Source organism: Zonotrichia leucophrys, chromosome 1, assembly GCF_028769735.1.
Source record: "Zonotrichia leucophrys gambelii isolate GWCS_2022_RI chromosome 1, RI_Zleu_2.0, whole genome shotgun sequence".
Classification (NCBI taxonomy): domain Eukaryota; kingdom Metazoa; phylum Chordata; class Aves; order Passeriformes; family Passerellidae; genus Zonotrichia; species Zonotrichia leucophrys.
In genome coordinates this window covers 64,569,717-64,588,909 of record NC_088169.1, presented here as the reverse complement: position 1 = coordinate 64,588,909, position 19,193 = coordinate 64,569,717, and the positions used below count along the sequence as shown (strand labels likewise).

General features: G+C 38.1%; 1 protein-coding gene across 1 annotated transcript; it reads right to left on the bottom strand.

The window, feature by feature from the left end:
• Positions 1-328: 328 nt before the first annotated feature.
• VPS36 (vacuolar protein sorting 36 homolog) lies at positions 329-19,182 on the bottom strand. The gene is made up of 14 exons (XM_064715391.1): positions 18,944-19,182; positions 17,143-17,211; positions 13,599-13,669; positions 12,455-12,569; positions 10,967-11,056; positions 9,573-9,659; positions 6,751-6,783; positions 6,555-6,632; positions 6,008-6,142; positions 5,064-5,129; positions 4,439-4,503; positions 3,895-3,979; positions 1,377-1,453; positions 329-1,293 (listed from the first exon to the last, which is right to left on the bottom strand). The coding sequence occupies exons 1-14, from the start codon at positions 19,037-19,039 to the stop codon at positions 1,200-1,202; spliced, it is 1,161 nt and encodes a 386-aa protein (XP_064571461.1). The 5' UTR covers positions 19,040-19,182; the 3' UTR covers positions 329-1,199.
• Between the last annotated feature and the right edge of the window lie 11 nt (positions 19,183-19,193).

Below are 19,193 nucleotides of genomic sequence, written 5' to 3'. Positions count from 1 at the left end.
AGTGTAGTTACCTGTATGATGTCCTTGCCCATACCTTAAATTAACTTTATTTATTAAAAATAGTCACTTCAAAATGCCAAAAATTCAGGTAATGTGGATCATAAACATCCACTTAACTGTTTTCATCATAACAGATCTTCAAGTAGTGTAGCAACTCCACTGGAGTTATGAAAACCGAGGCTATTATATTGCATTCAGTGTGAACACAGGGTGAAGAATACCAAACAATGATACCTTGTGATTATTAAACACAGGGTGATAGTCTTCTTCCTCCCTTCAATATAGAAAGCATATTGATTTTCACATATCAGAGGTAAGCAAATGAACTGTTTCCCCAAAACATGTAATAGGCTGATGAAACTAACAAATGATCTTTTGTTAGAAGTACAAGATAAACACAAGCACATTAAAGCACAGAGTCTGGTAAAGTGACAGGAGGCTGCTCCACTCTGCTACAGAAAGGACAGAGAAGGGGCACCCAAAGTGCAACATAAATGGACAGGAAGGAAGATGGCAAGGAAAGAGAAGGGAGGAAGTCTGTGCTAACAATGCTTCTATCTGAGATATTAGTGTAAGACACGACAAAATAAACACGGTAATTTCTAGATTTGCCTAACATACAATAATCTCTCTTGCAGCAGGTTCTTTCTGTCTCAAATTCTAGATCCCAAAGATCCTCCCTTAGAAAACTGTTAATCACTTCTGGGAGAAAGGATTATTCTACACTAGTTTGTTCCTTATACCTCAGTAGACACCAGAGTCCCATTTCTTATCACTGTGGATACATCTGTCTGCTTTGCTGCTCCAGACATAAGCAAACTGGAGCAAACTGGAATTGGAGTATGCAGTAAGCTGGCTTCTGGGTACTGACCCTCACAGCACTCTACAGCAACATTCTCTCCACTTTCACTGGTGTGGAATCTTCTCTTGAAATGAGGAACTACACAGCACATCAAATAAAACTTGAAAAATGAGTGAGTTGTCTTGAGACAATAGACATGCTTCTGACTTTGTGATTTCTATTTCCTTTCAGTTCCATGTAAGACGATTCAGCACTTGAAATACCTGAGAACTGTAAAAGCATTGCAATGTTCATGTCTCTTGCAGATGACTAACGAAATAAGAATTTTAAAGTCAGTTCTTGGAAGGATTCTGCTCTCTTGTTCAATTATTACATAACAAATTGTACACAAATGCTATTAGCTTTGTGTCAGAAATAGATTTGGGTAGAATCTCAAGCCTTCCACTGAATCATCTCTGCAAAGATGGCCCATCTTTTCAGCAAGAAGCAGCCTAGAGAAAGCAAAAGAAGATGCCCTGTATTACTTGAGGACAACATGATAACTAAAGTATTAAACACAACAATTATTACCTACCTTTCTTTGGCTAAGAGAACAGACATCCCCACCAGCTTAGCAAACTCATCAGCTGTGAGAGAACCCTTTTCAGATACCTATCAAAAAACAAATACACAAATAAACAAACCATGGAATTAGAAGAACAACAAAGTTCTTTCAGCTACTGAATCAGGTCTAGCCTTGTGAAGTGATAAATTGGTAGACAATCCCTTGAGAAGGGAATTAATTTGTTTGCTTTTTTACAAGTACAACTAATCATGAGTATTTCCCCTTAAAAATTAATTAATCTCTTCAGTGTCCTGGGAAAACTGCTGAGTATAAAAAAGCAAGAGAGAAAAGAGTTAAATCTGTAAAAATATCATACAGTACCCATTCCTTTGGAATTTTCTTTTAAAGATCCCTTGGAATTAAATGAACTGAAAAATTGGAATAGCTCAGACAGCAGAATACAGTCTCTATCAGTATTTACACAGCAGAACTATTCTAAGTGATTCTGCAAACACTGAAGCCTAGACAGGGGAATCAGAGACCTGTTGAGGGCAGGTCATCAATGTAGAAATATGTCATCTCAGGTGGAAGAGAAGAATTTGAGTTTTATGGCATTTAAAATACACCCACTGCCTACAGGAAAATCCCCAAACCTCAGTACTTCACATGACATTATGGCATACTAGAGGAGTAACTAAAAGCCACCATCACATTCAGCTGACACAAAAGTTCATTTTTGGGACTCAAAAATTTGGCCCTTTTGTCTCAATCATGCTAATTAATAAAATTAAGCCTTCTCACACACATGGGACATGTGGATGTTCAAAATACCATATAAATACTACATAAGAAGTCTAAATTTATTATTGCCTTGAATTTTCCAGATAAACATGTTTTATTCCCTAAAAATTAATTATCCTTCCATTTCTCCATTGCTTTAGATTCAAGCAAAGTTGTAAATCCGGATATAGTTGCCATTTCCTGCTTCCCACATAACTCGGTGGGGAGGGGTCTATTTTGCATCATTCTCAGCAGTAGTCCTTTTACAGAAACTCAGATTAAATCAGTCCTAACATGAGATTTTCAAATGCTAAGAGATCAACTCTGAGTAATGGATGTCAGCTATACAATTGGTGATTAATTATCTTTCCTCCCCAAACCACTATGCTCATCAAGGATGATGTTGGATTCCTTTGATGTCCGTGTCATTTCCTGTCTTCACCAGCCATTCAAAACCACATCTCTCTCCTGCCTGAAACCCTATGGCTTCCTTTCACTTCTCAGAAGTTAATGCATAATGTAGAGTAACATTAAAGTATGGGTGCTTTTGGCCACAAGTCTGATCTCATCTTCCCTTTTCCATACAAGCAAGTCTTCCTCAGTTGAAGCCTCTCCCTTCCATTCTTCTATGGAGCCGAAGTTTCATGTTATGAAATAACAGAAAAAAGGCATCTTGGTAATAAATCCACCATCTGGTACTTTTTGAAGGTGACTTCCTTTGTTATCAAGAAAGGTTTTTCCTTTTTTTTCAAAGACATAAGCACTCTTACTGAAGACAAAAAAAATCATTAAAAACCAAAAATAATCAGAAAAAAGCCTTATAATGGTCTTAGTATTTTTCTACACATTTAAGAAAAGAAACTGAAAATATTAACATATACTGAAAGATTTAAGCATTTTAATGTTGTTGATTTAGAATGGAATATTTTAAATCACTGTAAACATTTATCTATTTCTCTTATCTAAAAGTTTTTCTGATGAGCAAAAGCTTTATGGTGACAATCATGCAAAACACACTGAACAGTCTACCTTGTGTCAAGTGAGGAGGTGTCTGTGATAGCTCTACTTTTTCTCAACTGCCCCCTCTTTGACATTTAACTTTGGATACGCTGGATCAGCCTTTTCTCAAATGTATGAAAATCAAAAAATTACATTCCACTCAGAAAGACATGGAAAAATGTAACAAATTATAGGGTAACAGGACTGTAAAGCGTCCAGAGGCAGCACAACCACAAAGGTTAATGACACTGAGCAATTCATACTATTATTTTCCCTGATGAAGCTGGCTTAATTCTATACACACTACTCTCCCACTGAGTGCTCTTCACAGCAGCAAACTTACAAGGTATCACTCTATGAAATAAACCCAAACCAAACAACTACCTACATCAACATTTAAGGGCTGTTTCCACTGCCTTCAAGCAGTATGGTGTCTGAAGTTCACTTCTGTTAAATTAGGTGCTCAATAAATGCCATGAATTTCAGTCTACAGTGGAAAAGATTTGGAGGAAGGCTGAAGGTTAATGAAGTTTGAAAAGAGGCAGAAAAGTGATTTATTCCTTAAAGAGAAAGTAATGACTAAGATTATTGCCTGCACAGAACTTTGAAGTTGAGGAGGGTTATTTAAATATTTCTTTTAGAAGATACGAAGTGGAATGCTTTGTATTTTGAAACCTCAAGAGGAAATCCCATACCTCAAGTTTTTTACCTAATGTGTTTAAATTTCCCTAGCATGGTCAGAACACTGAAGGAAATGAAGTACACTTACTGTCTCTAAAGCAGCAGCTACCATTTCCTCTTCGTTATGAGACTGGAGTTCAATCACCATGACACCACTATCAAATATCCGAAGCCTAAAATCAAAAAAGAGAGGCAAAGTAACTAAAAACCTTCTGCACATCACTTATGGTCTTGTTTCTAATGGTCCACAACTATAACCACTTTACAAAAGGGGAAAAAAATTCCCCCAAATCCAAGCAAGCTCTCTAAGATGAACTTAAGCTTAACAGCATATTCAAAATCTGAAGAGACAGATAAAAGCAGGGCATATGTCTGGTCTTGGTTAAACCCTTTTCCAGCCTGAAAAAATTCTAAGTGGAAAAATAACATCTTCCTAGCTAAAAATTAATGTTTTAATGTAAATTAATGTTTTAATGTATGTTGGTGCATAGAGCAGCATCCTTTAAGCCAATAATGATTTTGTTAAAATACCCACAACAACCACAAAAAAATTCTACTTCAAGTAAAAACTAAATCATCATGGTCTGACCTGTGAGTGCCATGCTTTATAAATAAATCCGTAAAGCTCTTACCTTAGTGGTAATTTCAGTGATTCCAGCATTTTACAAGCATTTACTAAATCTTCTGGTGACAGCAACTATTAAAATAGTAAAACATATTTATTTACAGCTTGCATTTCAGGTGTATAGTAAACATCAAAACAAACAAAGTTTTAGTAGCTGAAGCTATACAATACACTAGGCTACACTTATTGTTAATTCTTTTTCCTTTCTATTGTGCAGTCTGTTTTCTTGGCTTCTATGCTCCTTTCTGTTCTCTTTCTATGTATTCTATAATAATCTTCCTTGCCTTGTTTACAGAAAGAATTGCTGTATTTTGTTTAAAAATTTTCCCATAACATTCACTATTCTTTAGTAGCCTCTGACCTTTAAGTTTTGTTTCCAGATAAGTATGGATTTTCCCTTTTACATGGTATCATAAAAAGCAGCATACATTATTACTACTTGTAAAAGATATATAAGTATTATAAGGAAAAATGAGAATGAGAAAGGTAAAACCCCTCTAATTTTAATAAAGAGCTGATCACATTGCATTGTAGACAAGTAGAATGAGCCATTGGTAGGGAACATTTTTACCCTTTAATGTCCTTATGACTGAAGTCCTGTCCTAACACTGTGACCCAGAGCAGTGTCTCACCTCCAGCCCTCGAGCACGATTCACCAGGCAGTACACTTCTGTCAGAGACATGATCCCCCCTCGCTCCTGTGTTAACAAGCACAAGACTGGTGAGAGAAACAGCCCAGGAACCTCATAATCTCTACTTGCAGGTGCTGATTAAACAGGTGAGACAGAGGGGCTAAATGATGGGCCCTAATGGGAAAAAACTAAAGAGGCAAGTTGTACCTTTCACTAACAATTTTAAAATGCAAAATAGCGACACGCCACCCAAGGACTGTGAATTACTTTGATTTTAAACCAGAGAATAAATCATAGGAACAAGGAATTTCAATATATTAAATCTATCAATCAATTTACTGGTTTTACTTTTCAGAAAAACTCGGTTTTCTATTCTGATCACACTAAGTAGCACATACCTTTCACAAAAATACTATAGTATTTACGCTTTTTAGGAAGAACATAGCCTTATAAGTTGCAATATGAAATTTAACTGTTTGGTGAGAAACCTGTAATCTATAATATCTTAAGATAAATTAAAACAGGAGATATTACTATGGACTGGTAATCTACTTAATAATTCTGTCCTATATTTTCAAAATTTATAAATTTTAAGCAGTTTAAAAAGATTCATTACTTTTATTTTCAGTCAGTGTCATTTCACTCTTTCTTTAAAAAAATGAAATATTCTGCAGCAAGGGATGAATAAAGAGCTGTTCAAATACAAGAAAAACCACTTGAATAATTTTCTAAATCTCATCAACATTTTGCAAATCAAAAGTTGATGCCATTAGTCCTAAGAAAAATTTGTACTGAACTTTTTTATTCAAAAAGGCAAAATATATTCCTCCCATTAACAGTGAGTAGGAGGCTGTGCTGCTAAATCTGCTTTAGAAAGAGGCAGACTACTACAGCCAAAACACACATCAAAATTCAGCAACACATGGAAAATGCTGGTGCATTACCTCTAGGGGTGCCTGCAGGATTCCAGCCAGTTGCTTTGCCAGTTGCATGTGGTACTGTGTACCAGATCCATATGTTTCCCTTGTAACTGGATTAGCTATACCCATACTCAGTAGGTAGGACTTGAACTTAATGGTCTGAACAAGCAAACAAACAAAAAAATTTAAAAGTACAGCAGCTAATGAGTGATTCTGGTTTTTAAAAATCTTTGATTTTGTTACTATAACAATGTTTTGGTGAATAAATCCCTCAGTTTATTACCAATGAAGTTAATTACTAGGCAAAGAGAAGGCAGAACTTTGCACCATTGATTTTGACGAGCACAGGTAAAGAAAGAGAAAAATTTATACAAAAGCAGCTAAATCACTGTTTTTAAAAAGGGTTAAAGAAAAATTAACACTAAGCAAGTAAACTCTACACCAAGTATAAGGGACTAAACACAACAAAACCAACCAGTAAGGGTTTTTATCAACACTACATTATTAAACAGATAGCTTTTTGCTTTTCATAGGAACATTTTTGTAGAATTTAAAAAATAAATTAATTTACCTCATCCTCAGTGATGTCACCTTGTTTTTCTTTAATCTTGTTGGCTATTGACTTGGATAATTCCACCATTTCCTTAGCCTACCAAGAAACATACACAGATAAGTCAACTTCCAGCACAAGAGAAAAACGCATGCTTACAACTGAGAAAACGAGTGTAAGTCTACTTGGCCAAGTGACACGTGCCATTCATCCATACCTTCTCCATTAGTTTGCTAAGGTCTTCAAAAGCCTGAAATGAAAAGCAGACAATGCAGATCAGTATAATTACAGCATTCAGTTTTATGGACACAGGGAGATGCCTTTGTCCATCTACCCAAGCTACTGATAAGAGCTGTTGCTCCTTTAGATGAGTGTGTTACAATATGAGATACCATGCCTTATTTGTTGATAAAACTGTTTTACAGCATGTCTTATAATTGAAACAAACAACAAAGAAGAGAATCAAACAACCACATACTTTCCCAGTATATGAGCAGAATTTCAGTATGATTTATGATGTCCATGTGATAGGAAGGGATAATGAGATACTGAGTCCAAGAAAAGATTAAACTCTCCAAATTTATTATGCTCTCTGTAAGGTGGAGGAAGGTTTCTGGGTGGTGATGGTAGGTTTTGTTCCAAGAATTAACCGTCTCTCAAGGAGATCTGTTGTTTCTGGCCAGCTGCAAGACAGCTGTAAAGCTATAGATGGTACTTCTCCTGACAAAACAACTTAAATCAGTGAATGTTACTTAATTAGTAAGAAACACTCATTTCAAATGAGCAAGAAAGAGGATATCTGAGGGATAAAACCTCTGAAATGTGTGGCAACATCTCATCATTAAAGTACTCCAATAAAATGCTACGGTCTCAAATACAACAACCCACAAAGGGTTTTTAGGCTTAAATAAATCATACTTTAAAAACAGCTGAAGGTATACTGAAATTCCAAACTTTCATTAATGATAAACTAGTATTAAAAAAAAATCATGTTAAAAAAAAAAGAGAGCTAGCAACTCCATTAATGGAACTGTATTAAAAAGCAACTCTCTTTTCTCCCACCCTCATCAACACACATTCATTCAATCTCCTCATTACTCTCAAATACATGACAACATGTCCAGATGATCAACCTTTCCAAATAACCTTTTTTTGGTATGAGAAAAATTCCTGAACCTTTTCATCTAAAGTTTGCCTGACTTTGCAGCACAGGAGCCCTCCAGCCACAAGTAAAGAATGTTCAGTTACACTGTCAAATAGCCAGAAATATCTTGCCTACAGTTCCTAGCCACTGCCTCCATGTCATTTCTGCCTTACTCTGAATAATCCCCCACTAGAAAGACACACTTCAGCAGGGTTTTTGCAGGAAGACCCTGTTGTTCCCATATACTTTTAGATGTCTTACGAAGAAGGTTACTGGTCAGAGATTCAATGTGCAAAGAACAAAAGGAGATACCTCTAGAGAGAGACAAGGTTTGCTTTTCACCTCCTGATAGTGCCAGTGTTTCTCCAGTGACTGGACAAGTTTAGCCCCTAACACTTGGCACCTGAGTTAAATATCCAAAATTAGGGGGTCCACAGGGAGAAAAGAAAATATGTCAGTGTATAACAATAATTTACCACTCAGAAAACAAAAGCTTCTATCAGAATACTTCTTCTTACTCCCTAATCTGCCAAACTGAATAATTTACAATAGATTTCCCAATCTCTAGTGTAAATCAAAGTCCTGCTACTCTACTTGTATATGATATCAACACTAAGTTTTCCGACAGGGCTTTTCCCAGCTTGTTTCTAATCTCTATACCTGCATGAAAACAACATTCATCAAAAGAACCCCTGATTTAGCTAAATAAACAGTATGCTGTGTCTAACTCCTCCTCTGCCTGACTCACCCAGGGCAGGCCTGGAAACAAAGGGGAATGTGCACACACCTAACAGGAACTTCCTCAGATAAACAAAAGGCTAAAGAACTGGATTCTTATCAGCACTGAACAGCAGATGCAGGAAGCCTTTTCCTGGAAGCCAGGGCACCATTTTTTAAATTAAGTCATTTATAACATTTAAAGCTGGAGGAAGGCAGGATTTTACAAGTCATGGCTTTCCTCTGCTCACACAACATGTATAAATGGATTTCTTTTACTCTCTGACAAAGCTACTAAAGGAAAAAATATGCAGACAATGCCTTTTGAACTATATACCCACGCATGTAACCACAATACCTTTTGAACTACACACAAAACTTCATTCAGTACATTCCTCACAGACAGAAACCAAGAAAGTTTAAAGCTCACAGTATCTGAAACAGCACAGGGCCTGCAAAGGCACTTTAATTTTCATAAGTATTTGAGTAGGGAATGCCTTTTTCTTGTGGCACACTGAATCCCATAAAGCTTTGCCACAAGAACAAATCTGCTGCATGTAGTTTATGAGTACTTTTGTATCAATCTCTATACCAAGACAGAATCAGACTATTTTTGAAGGTATTGCTCTCAGGTATATATGAAGAAATTAAATGCTTCTACTGCCCATTAGTATTGATATATGGAATTCAAATATTGTGCTGGTTCTATGGAAAAGAATGGTCTTCATCTAAGCCAGGTATTTTGCAAAGTACTTATAACATCTTGTCGAAGTCTGGACTGCAAATCATTTTACTGTAATTATAAGCCTAAATTTAACATCTAAAAACCTGGCTTTAAGAGGAAAATCTAGCTTCATCACAGTTATGTGCAAACACTTGGATCAGCATATTCTGCTTAATATATATTCAATTTTTAATTTAAACCAAAAATAGTTTAATAAATACGCGCTCTTGGTTTCAAAGAACAATCTTCTTGAAAGGAATTGTTTAAATGAAGTACCTTTACATATACTGGTAAGTAAGTTAAACAAAATAAATAACTATACACTGTACACTCTTAATCAATTCAGACTTCTCAACAAAAACAGTAAATAGTCTCAGCTGTCCCTAAAAGAAAGTGTGAATGAATGTAAATAGTTCAGGCAGGTGTTTGACCTTGAATCTTCAAAAGTACCTACCTCGGAAATGTTTTTGTCAGTCTCTTTTCTTTTTTCTTCTAATTTCCTTTCAATACCAACAATTCCTACAGCCCTTATTCTTCCTGCCTAAAAAAAAAAAAAAAAAAAAAAAAACAAAAAAAAAAGGAAAGAGTCAGAATAGGAAATGCTAAGTTTTCTCATTTGCCTCACTGTGAAAATTAGAGGACCGGAAATGCTTCCCCAAACAGCAGATATCATTGATACAATATTTCATGCATTTCTTAACAGTAATTTTCAAACCATTGTTAAAAAATAAGAAATGTGAACCATGTATGAATTTGCTGTACTAGACCAGTAATGATATTGATAGTATATTTGAAGCTATAAATATGGCTTAATATCCAGACTAAGTACTCCAGCTCATCTCAATTCCAGCCTCTCAAGTCCATGTGAACATCCATACTAGAGCTGTGGAAATGCCTGAGTGCATAACTTCAAGAAATCCAGCCTGAAGAAACAGAAACATAGAAACATAATGCTAAGTACAGTCTAATTTACCTATCTCAGAGGTATTAGAATGTGGGAGATGGTTAAACTTTTACCAGATGCCAAATGTGCTCTATAAAGGTTGGCACCTAAGTGGCAGCAGTGCCAGGCCTCTCACCTCTGACTGCAAAGCTTAGCATTGGTGTTAAAGAGTTGCTCTGACTTAAGGAGAGGCAAGGCATTTTGATTAGATTCTTCATGCATTACTCCAAATGCAGCTGTCCCTGCAGGTACTACATTTACCACGGGGGACACACATGATTTCATATTGAACAATCTTTAAATCATTCTATTTCACTCATTCAATACTATATATTCAGCACATTAACATATAGAAACAATGCCTACATGTTTATCAGAGTTAATAACTTAGAAATATGTAGGCAGATAAATGTTATCTAACATATGACATTCTACCTAACAGCTGTCCATGTAGAATACCCATTTAAATCAAACATATATCGGTTTTAAAGAGTTATATAAAAGTCATATGTTATATTGACTTCCAGCCACAAAATACACCAGAAACCACAATAAAGACAAAAAATTTTCCAGCTTCACTGGACCTCACATGCTGAATAAAAGTATATGCAAATAAATATTGTATTTTCACAATTATGTGTGTTTGTGTCTAACTAAAACAAACAAAAAAAAAGGAGCTCATTATCTAAGCATACTCAAGAAAGAGAGGCTACTGTGTTCTATCAGATGAACAATGTAAAGGACAAACTAATTTATGCCAGTGAAAAACCAGGCAAACTAAAGCTGAATTCCTGCACATGCCCATGATGTTGGTTAGAGTCACATGCTGGATGTGTTATATGGGGGTGGCAAGAAGTGGCAGTAAGAGATTACACACAGATCCTGCTCAGAAGCTCTGCACATACCTGTGAATCCTTGTTAACTTGCATGGCCTGACCAGTGGGCAGGCTCTCCCATCTCCTCTGTGTGATTTCTTCTGATAATCGTCTGTAGAACTGCAAACATTAAAGAGTGACAACAGATGTTTCATGAACTGTGCAGAGTACCTCTGTGTATTTTTAGCATCTTGGTGATGAAATAAACTTCACAATGCACGGAGACAAAACATGATAACACCTACACAACTCATTATATGGAAATTCTTAATGTCCAGCCTTCAAAAGCATCACATTAGAAGAGAAGCCATGCAGTCACTAAGTACTTCCATTGTAAAATATTTCTTCAGATTTTCAAAATGTCCCAAGCCATGTTAAATGTTGAGGTATACTCAAAGGCATGTTTTTAAAGGAAGGAAAGCTGAGCAATCCAATTGCTATTGATCTGCTAATTCAACAATATAAAAACAACCACAGAGATCAATGACACCAATTTGTTTATTACTAATACCAGAAGGTGGCATTAGGTAACACTGTGTCCCACTGACCAATATGCAGAAAGAAAATCTATTCCACCCTTTTCATTGTTCAGGTTCAAAGAAAAGCATTCTGAAGTCATAACGAAAGGCTGGGGTTTAATTGATGTGCTAGGCAATCAGTAAGCAGAGTAAGTTTGATTTTCAGACACAACATTAAAATAAATATGGTTATGATTGTGAAAAACACACATTTATACTATGCATAAACCTACAATCATCATAATCTGAAAACTGCTCACCAAGGAATGAAAGTGAGTCTGATCAAGCACATGCATTTTAAGACATTTCTAACTAATTTGAGTTGCAAATCTTATTTTCTGCAGTGAACGGGTACAGCTTTTTCCACAGCGCAAAGTTAAAGTTCTCAGTCTTGTCAAATGAGGATCTTCCACTGTGAAATTTCTTTGCAGAGTGCAATTTCTTAGGTTTTTAGGATGAGCTTTCTTTTAAGAATATATTACATTTTTCTTAGAATGCTCAAAGCCTTTGGGATTTGGTATAGGTTAAAAAAAAATTATACAGTGTAAAATGAACAAAAGTTCTGAGGAAAGGTGTTCAACAATTAAATTAGAGAGAAAATTAGTAATGAGTTGTATGATGCCTGTTTAATAGAGGGTTAGGTAAAGAGAAGTATCTTTTACTCTGTTAAACATTTAACAGATTTCAGAGATGTCATTTTGGAAAATCCTGTGTTCAATTTAGTAGATTAGCAAAGGAAATATAAGATTATACTAAACACCCTAAAATAAGGACTAGCCTAGTAATGCCTCTTGACATTTCTGGAAATCTATTTGCAGTATTTAATGAAAGTATAGAACATGGGAGGCCCATAGTGTTTGTCTCCCAAAAGGATGTATTGACAAAGCTCCACCTCAAAAGTAAACATGGAAAGATAATGGGAAATTATCACTAACACAGCAAGAGGAGAAAAGCATGTTCAAAGACCTGATTGTGCTTGGCATCCATGGTACAAACTTACCTCAATCTGCCCATGTTCTTTGAAAGAAAGCTTGACATAGGAATATTTGCTGCTTTGGAATGGACCAGGCTCTTTGTTTGAAGAAGCAGGATGAAGATGAACTACTATTTTGGCACTATGGAAAAGGAAAGAGAAGATATTTCTGTAATATTTAAATAAACTATTTCTGCATCAAAGTTAACCATTTCATCAAAATCTCTATTAACTATCTCACGTAAGAGCTAAAGATAATCAAAGAATGCTCATATTTATGCATCAACATTTAAATATTTTGATGAAGTAGATCTTGCATAAAAACTACAACAGCCCCTAAAGCAAAAACATTTTACAAATTCAAAATGTACCTATCATCAATCCTTAAGAAATGAACATAATAGATTTTAAAAATTCAAGCAGTAATTTCCAAAAAAACTTTTAGTTAGGATAAAAACTGACTATCAAGTTGTAATTTAATTTGGCATTAGTTACTGCAGGTCAAAAGCCAAAATATGTTTTTTCCTGTTTGACACAGGAAAACAAAAGGTGTCAATATTATGTGTAACCTATTTGACTTCTGTATGTCACTTGTGGACACTGTGTGTGAACTTATCCAAAACCAACATTCAAAGCCAACATGCATGAAAATAACAGCCTAAAAGGACACCTACTACCAAAACAAACCTTGGGAGAGCACCGATTTTAGGAAAATTAACAGACTGCTATCACACCATGACTGCAAGTCCTCCATTCCCATCTCATTTTACTGATAATCTTTGCACTGGTCTTTACTTACCTCTCCAGCATTAATGAATAAACTGATTTCTTCTGAATACCTCCAGCTTACTACCTTGCCAATCTGACAATTGTGTATATATTTCTCCAGCCAAAATTTTTTCTCTCTTTAGAAACTTAAAATCATAGAATTGTTTATGCCAGAAAGGACCTATAAAATCATAAGTAGTGATTACAAGGCAGTTAGTTAACAAATTACATCAGTCATGACTCTCTTGCACATTTTACATCCCTCAGTGTTCCTTGTGACTGTCAAGATGGAAAATTAGGATTGCACACGGAACCTATCATGGATTAATCTATAATACTGGGTACCTCACATAAGATGCATGTGAAAGGATCCATCTGAAAAAGACAATGAGGATGGCCATACCTCTTTCCTATCCCAGCTGCTTGCTCTTCAATAAATACAATCTGAGACAGAGGTACAGCAATGCAGCACTCCTGCAATAAACACCACAAACACAGGTGAATTAAACCATATCCTGTTTATTCACTCTCTAAACCCAAGTGTTCTCTTTCTCCATTTCACAAACAGTATGGATATCTACAGGTGCTGCCTGAAGCACTTTATGTGAAATGCGATGGTAACAACAGAAACAATGTATTACAGTGAAATATATGTAGAAAAATAACAAAAAAAACCCCAAACCCAACAACTGAGTTCTAGTTAATTAAAAAACCTCAACAAACTTAAGTGTCAATGTGTCAACTTTAAAAACCTCAAGCTAGATTCATAGACGAGACTATGAAATTAAAAGAATCTTTAGATCTCAGGTCAAAATTTAAAGACTAAAATTTGCACAAAATTTAAAGACTAAAATACTGCACCTCATCTCTGCAGGTGTACAATACTCACAGGTTCTTGACAACATCCAAACCAATCATTCTTTTTAAATGCTGAATATCTAAAATCCACACTATTGTCTGAATGCAATAGGAATTTTTCCATCCATCCTACAGTGAAGGAGTGCTTAATCCAGCACTTGATGCATCTCACCACACATTTATTGGACTGTGCTTTAAACCAAACAAAGAGCAAGAAACAAGGCTGTATCCATCTATTGGAAACTAAACTATCCCAGGCTAAACTCTTTCCACTTGCATTTGAGACAGAAGTTGCTACGGGAATGATTCAAAACATCTCGTAAGGTGCCTGGTCTTGTTTTGGTGAACATCCTTTGAGGAACATCATCTCCCACACAACACCTTGGTGAGTGACAGTCACACAGAATGCAGGAAACACAGGCTGCATTCCCTCTCTGAACTTCTTTCTTCCACCTGCCACTTCTAGCACCAGTTTACAATAGACACTGTTAGAGGGCCCTCTCAATCCCTACTACCAAAACTGTTCCTCTTTGTATGGAGTAATTAAATACCCATTAAATTTGAGAGCAGGGAAGTATACATGCAGGAACTCCAACTAATAAGTAAATGTCTTATTGGGAAACAACCTGGGTTATACTTCCTTTTCTAAAAACTCTTAATGCAAGCTATCTAGGCTCTTCTATGACTCTAGTTTCTGAAGCCATTACAAACAGTTAATAATGTTTGTAAAACAGCCACAAGCTTCTGGACACTTTAAAAGATAGGCAAGATGATACTTCTGTTAAAAAAATGTTTTGAAAATGACAAAAAGAGTTCAACTACACATAGTATGTGCACTGTCAAAGTCACTGATTCGTTTAGTTCCAAGACAGAAAGTTATGAACAAATTTTAAGTACAAGGATTTAGAATCACCCTTTCCTGATGTGAGACGCTACAGGAAGAGACACAAAAACAAAACTGTGTTAAATACACGGTGTGTTTATTTAAATTTTGTTTTCCAATGCCTCATGATCACATTATGCATGATTTTATAATTGAAAAATTTGTACAAATCTAGCAATGTAACAAACTTTACAGAATTCCTTTTTTTGTTTTTTTAAACACTGTTTAACTGCAGATGACATGTAAGAACAGCAGCTATAGGACCCAACTGTCTGTTTCTGTAAGATACATTAACCTAATGACATGTGCCCCATTAAGTATTATACATTGCTGACACAATAAAAAAGAGACTCTCTCTACAAATTTTTTCTAGGTGAGCTAGATAAGGTTTCTAAGTCTGATGTTAAACCACAGCTAAACTCAGACAACAGCTTACCAAGAGAACAAAAGGGCACCATGCTCCCCATGTTTCAGTACTGAGAGCTTGAAAATTAATCAGCTTTATTTACCCACTAACAAAGTTAATTACACCTCCCAACCAGAACTGGGTAATTTCTGCCCGTCTCCAGGCCACATTTCTGCCCCTTCTGTTAAAATCAAGCCTGAGCTTTTCAGAATCTTTGCTGAGTTAAATTAGTTAAAATAAAATTATTTTTCTTCTTCTCCAAGGTTTTCCTCTGCTGATTTAACAAATTTAATGACCTTGGAAGAGTACAAGAAATCACATGGCCTAGGAGCAGATGGAGAAATCAGGGAAAAGAGACAAATGTAATCTTTTTGTTGGAAAGGAGAGCGTGGATTTCAGTTCTAAGACTTGATGAAGCCATAATGCCCAATGTTACTGCAAGCATGCAAAAAGTCCAAGTGAGAAGATTAGATACAGTGGCTGCTGCAGTGCAGGCTCAGCTCTCAAAAAGCAATGCTGATTAAGAAATATAAAGTGATAAACACAGATTTTAGCACATTATCTCATTTTATAATGTGATGGCTGTGCAAGAAAGCCCCATGTTAATTTACACAGAGCAGCTCGTGCTCTGGACAATCAAGCCCTAACTTGTGTAACAGTAAATCCACCATGGGTAACAGCTCTTTAAACATTTTGAAAAAATGTGTATTAAAAATAGGTCTACAGTTCCTGCAAAGAATCCCTAAAGAAAAAGTGACACTACTCTGCCAAATTAAGAAGATCCTTGGTGACACTGCCTTCAGAGTGCTCTTAGTAGCTCCCTGCTTTGAAGCAAGGATGTGGTATCTGCTAGGGGTCAGCCTTTGAATGTGAGAGGTGCTTCGGCTGCCCGTGCACAAAAGCAATTCCAGTGGAATAAAATTTGCTTTTGAAAAGCTGTTATCTGAACGTGCTCCATCTAAACTTTGACTTCCAGGGTTAAAATTATCAATTATTGTGTCCAACTCAAGCATAATCCAGCCTGGTCTGGGAAAGACTTCTCCTCCAATTGAATCATCTGTGGAGTGGTGCCCATTGTCACAGTCTATGCTTAGAGCTTTATGTGTTTGTATTCTTGTTCTCCTACTTCCAGCCTGCATTCCTAGGCTGTGGGTGATGGCACAAAGCATTCAGCAGCTTTACTGCAGTTACCACACTGTAGTTCTGGCAGGGCCATTTAACCTGTGACCAGCTCTCCACAGCAGTACAGTAAAAGTTCTGGCTGATTTAAGGGCTGGTTCATGGCAGAACAGGCAGCTGGGAGGGCAACATGTGTGCAAAACAACACCACCACCAAACACATCCTATTATCAAATCATGGTCTGGGACTATATCATGGGAGCACAATATAGGATGGGGCTTGGACTTGAAACCAACAAGAAAGAAAAGGCTTTCCTAGACAAGGAGCACAGGAGAGAACTTCATATTATGATTTGCCTGATGCATTCCATTTCAGTTTCAAAATCAATATTTTTTAGTGCTCGACACCAGGCTCTTTTCTCCTTTATTTCTGTGCAGTCAAAAAGAAAAATTTATAGGATACATTCCTATCCCTCCTCATGTCTGCATGATTATTTTATTAAACCAGGACTGGATGAAAGAACACTACATAATCTTCTTTCTGTTGAGAGCCAAAAAGTGGACTATACTTGTAAAACAAAACACATATAAAGGCAGGAATAATCCCCTCTCTGTGAACAGGCTTTTCATTGCATGCTATTTGTTTATTAGGAAATGTACAACTGACTGGTTGGGACTTACATGATTCTTCTGATCCCTCCAGATCAGTCTGTGTGTGCTCAGCAGTAAAACTCCACTATCAAATTTCACCTGGGCAGGAAAAATAAAACAGATCAACACACTGAACCAGTAAGTTACATAAATACTGGTCTTGGAAACATTACACCTTACCACAACCGAGCAATCAGATTTAACAAGCCAGTATTTTGAGAACACTCCCTTTTTTCCAGAAAACAAAATACATGAAGTTTAGGAAACAATGGAGAAAAATAGTATAAAAGGATTTGATGGATAAACACAAACTTCCTTTTTCAACTGTATAAACTTTCCCCTCGGAAATCCTGAGGGATCCTCCCTCCATATAATCTGCAAGATACACTAAAGTTCCTAAATGTATTTTAAACAGGGCTATTGGCTTTGGAACATTCCCTGTATGCTGACAAAGAAGGTAGAAGCTATGCAAAAAAGCAATGCAACCTAATAAAAAGATGCTGCACACAGTCTGAAATCTTCCATCCTATCACATAGGAGTATTGCTTCTATCTGTGCTGCTGTTGAAAAGCTCTTTACTTATCAGACAGCAAACAGTACCTGGAAAATCTGCATTAGCAAATCGCTTCCTACTTGTAAAATCGGAGGCACGTGCTCACAGCTTTTTGTGAGGGCATGTAATTACCATGGTGTAGAAAAATGGAGAGACCAAGATTCAGTCCTGCAGTGAAGCCATAAGCAGCACGGCTCAGAAAAGAGGAGAGGGCATGTCAGCACCCAGGATGGCTCAAGCGTGCATTGTGCGTCCTGCCCTGTTCCGCACCAAAGCTCAGCCCCGCACAGGAGTGACAGCCCGAGCACAGTGACACTGCCTACACACACCCTGTGGGGTTCCAACCCTCACCCCATGTCACACACTCTGTCCAAGGCCTTTCACACAGAATCACAGAATGAATTAAGTTGGAAAAGTTCTCTGAGATCATCGGGTCCAACCTATGACCCAAAATCCCCGTGTCAACCAGACCATGGCCTTGAACGCCATGTCCAGTCCTTCCTTAAACAGCTCCAAGGATGGTGACTCCACCACCTCCCAGGGCAGTCTATTCCAATGTGTAATAACCCCTTCTGTCACGAAATTCTTCCTAATGGCTAATCTAAACTTTCCCTAGCACAGCTTAATGCTACTTCCTCTTTTCCTGTCACTTGTTGCCTGGAAGAAAAGGCCGACCCTGACTTGGCCCCACCCTTCTTTCAGGCAGCTGCAGAGAGCAGTGAAGTCCCCCCAGAGCCTGCTCTTCTCCAGGCTAAACAATCCCAGCCCCTTCTGGACTTGTGCTCCAGACCCTTCCCCAGCTCCGCTCCAGCACCTCGCTGTCTGTCCGGAGCTAAGGGGCCCGGAACTGAACACAGGATTCGGGGCGCGGCCTCACCAGTGGGGAGCACAGGAGGACAATCCTTGCCCTGGTCCTGCTTCCCACGCTATGGCTGATACAGGCCAGGATGCCATTGGGCTACCTGGGCACACTGCTGGCTCACGTTCAGCCGCTGTCGACCAGCACAGCCCCTCGAAGCCTGCAACTCCGCCCTAATCTCCCCAAAGAGACAAACCCTGCCAGACCCTGGCGCAGAACGTCCTCCCACACCCCCGCTCAATGCTCCGCCTGCAGCCCAAGCCCTTCACACACTTTGCATCGCGTCTTTAGCCCAACACGGCCCGCACTCACAGCCCTGCCGCCCCCCTTGCCTAGGGCCCGCCGCCGCGTCCTTTACCCTCCTCCCCGCCCCGGCCGCACCGCCAGGCCCCGCGCGGAGCGGCTCCAGCTCCCGTCACCTTCTCCTCGCCGTCGCTAAGGCGCACGCCGCGCTGCTGGATCACCAGCGTCTCTCCCAGCTCCAGCAGCCCGGTGGTCCACGAGAACCTGTCCATGGCCGCCCTTCCCCTCCCGCACCGGGCCGCGGCCGCTGGGCGTGCAGGAACCGTGCGCGGCTGACCCACGCCCTCTAGCGGCGGCGCGGGGAGCGGCCGCCATGTTCTGCCCCGGGGAGCGGCGGCAGGGCGGCGCCGCTCGCCATTGGCCAGT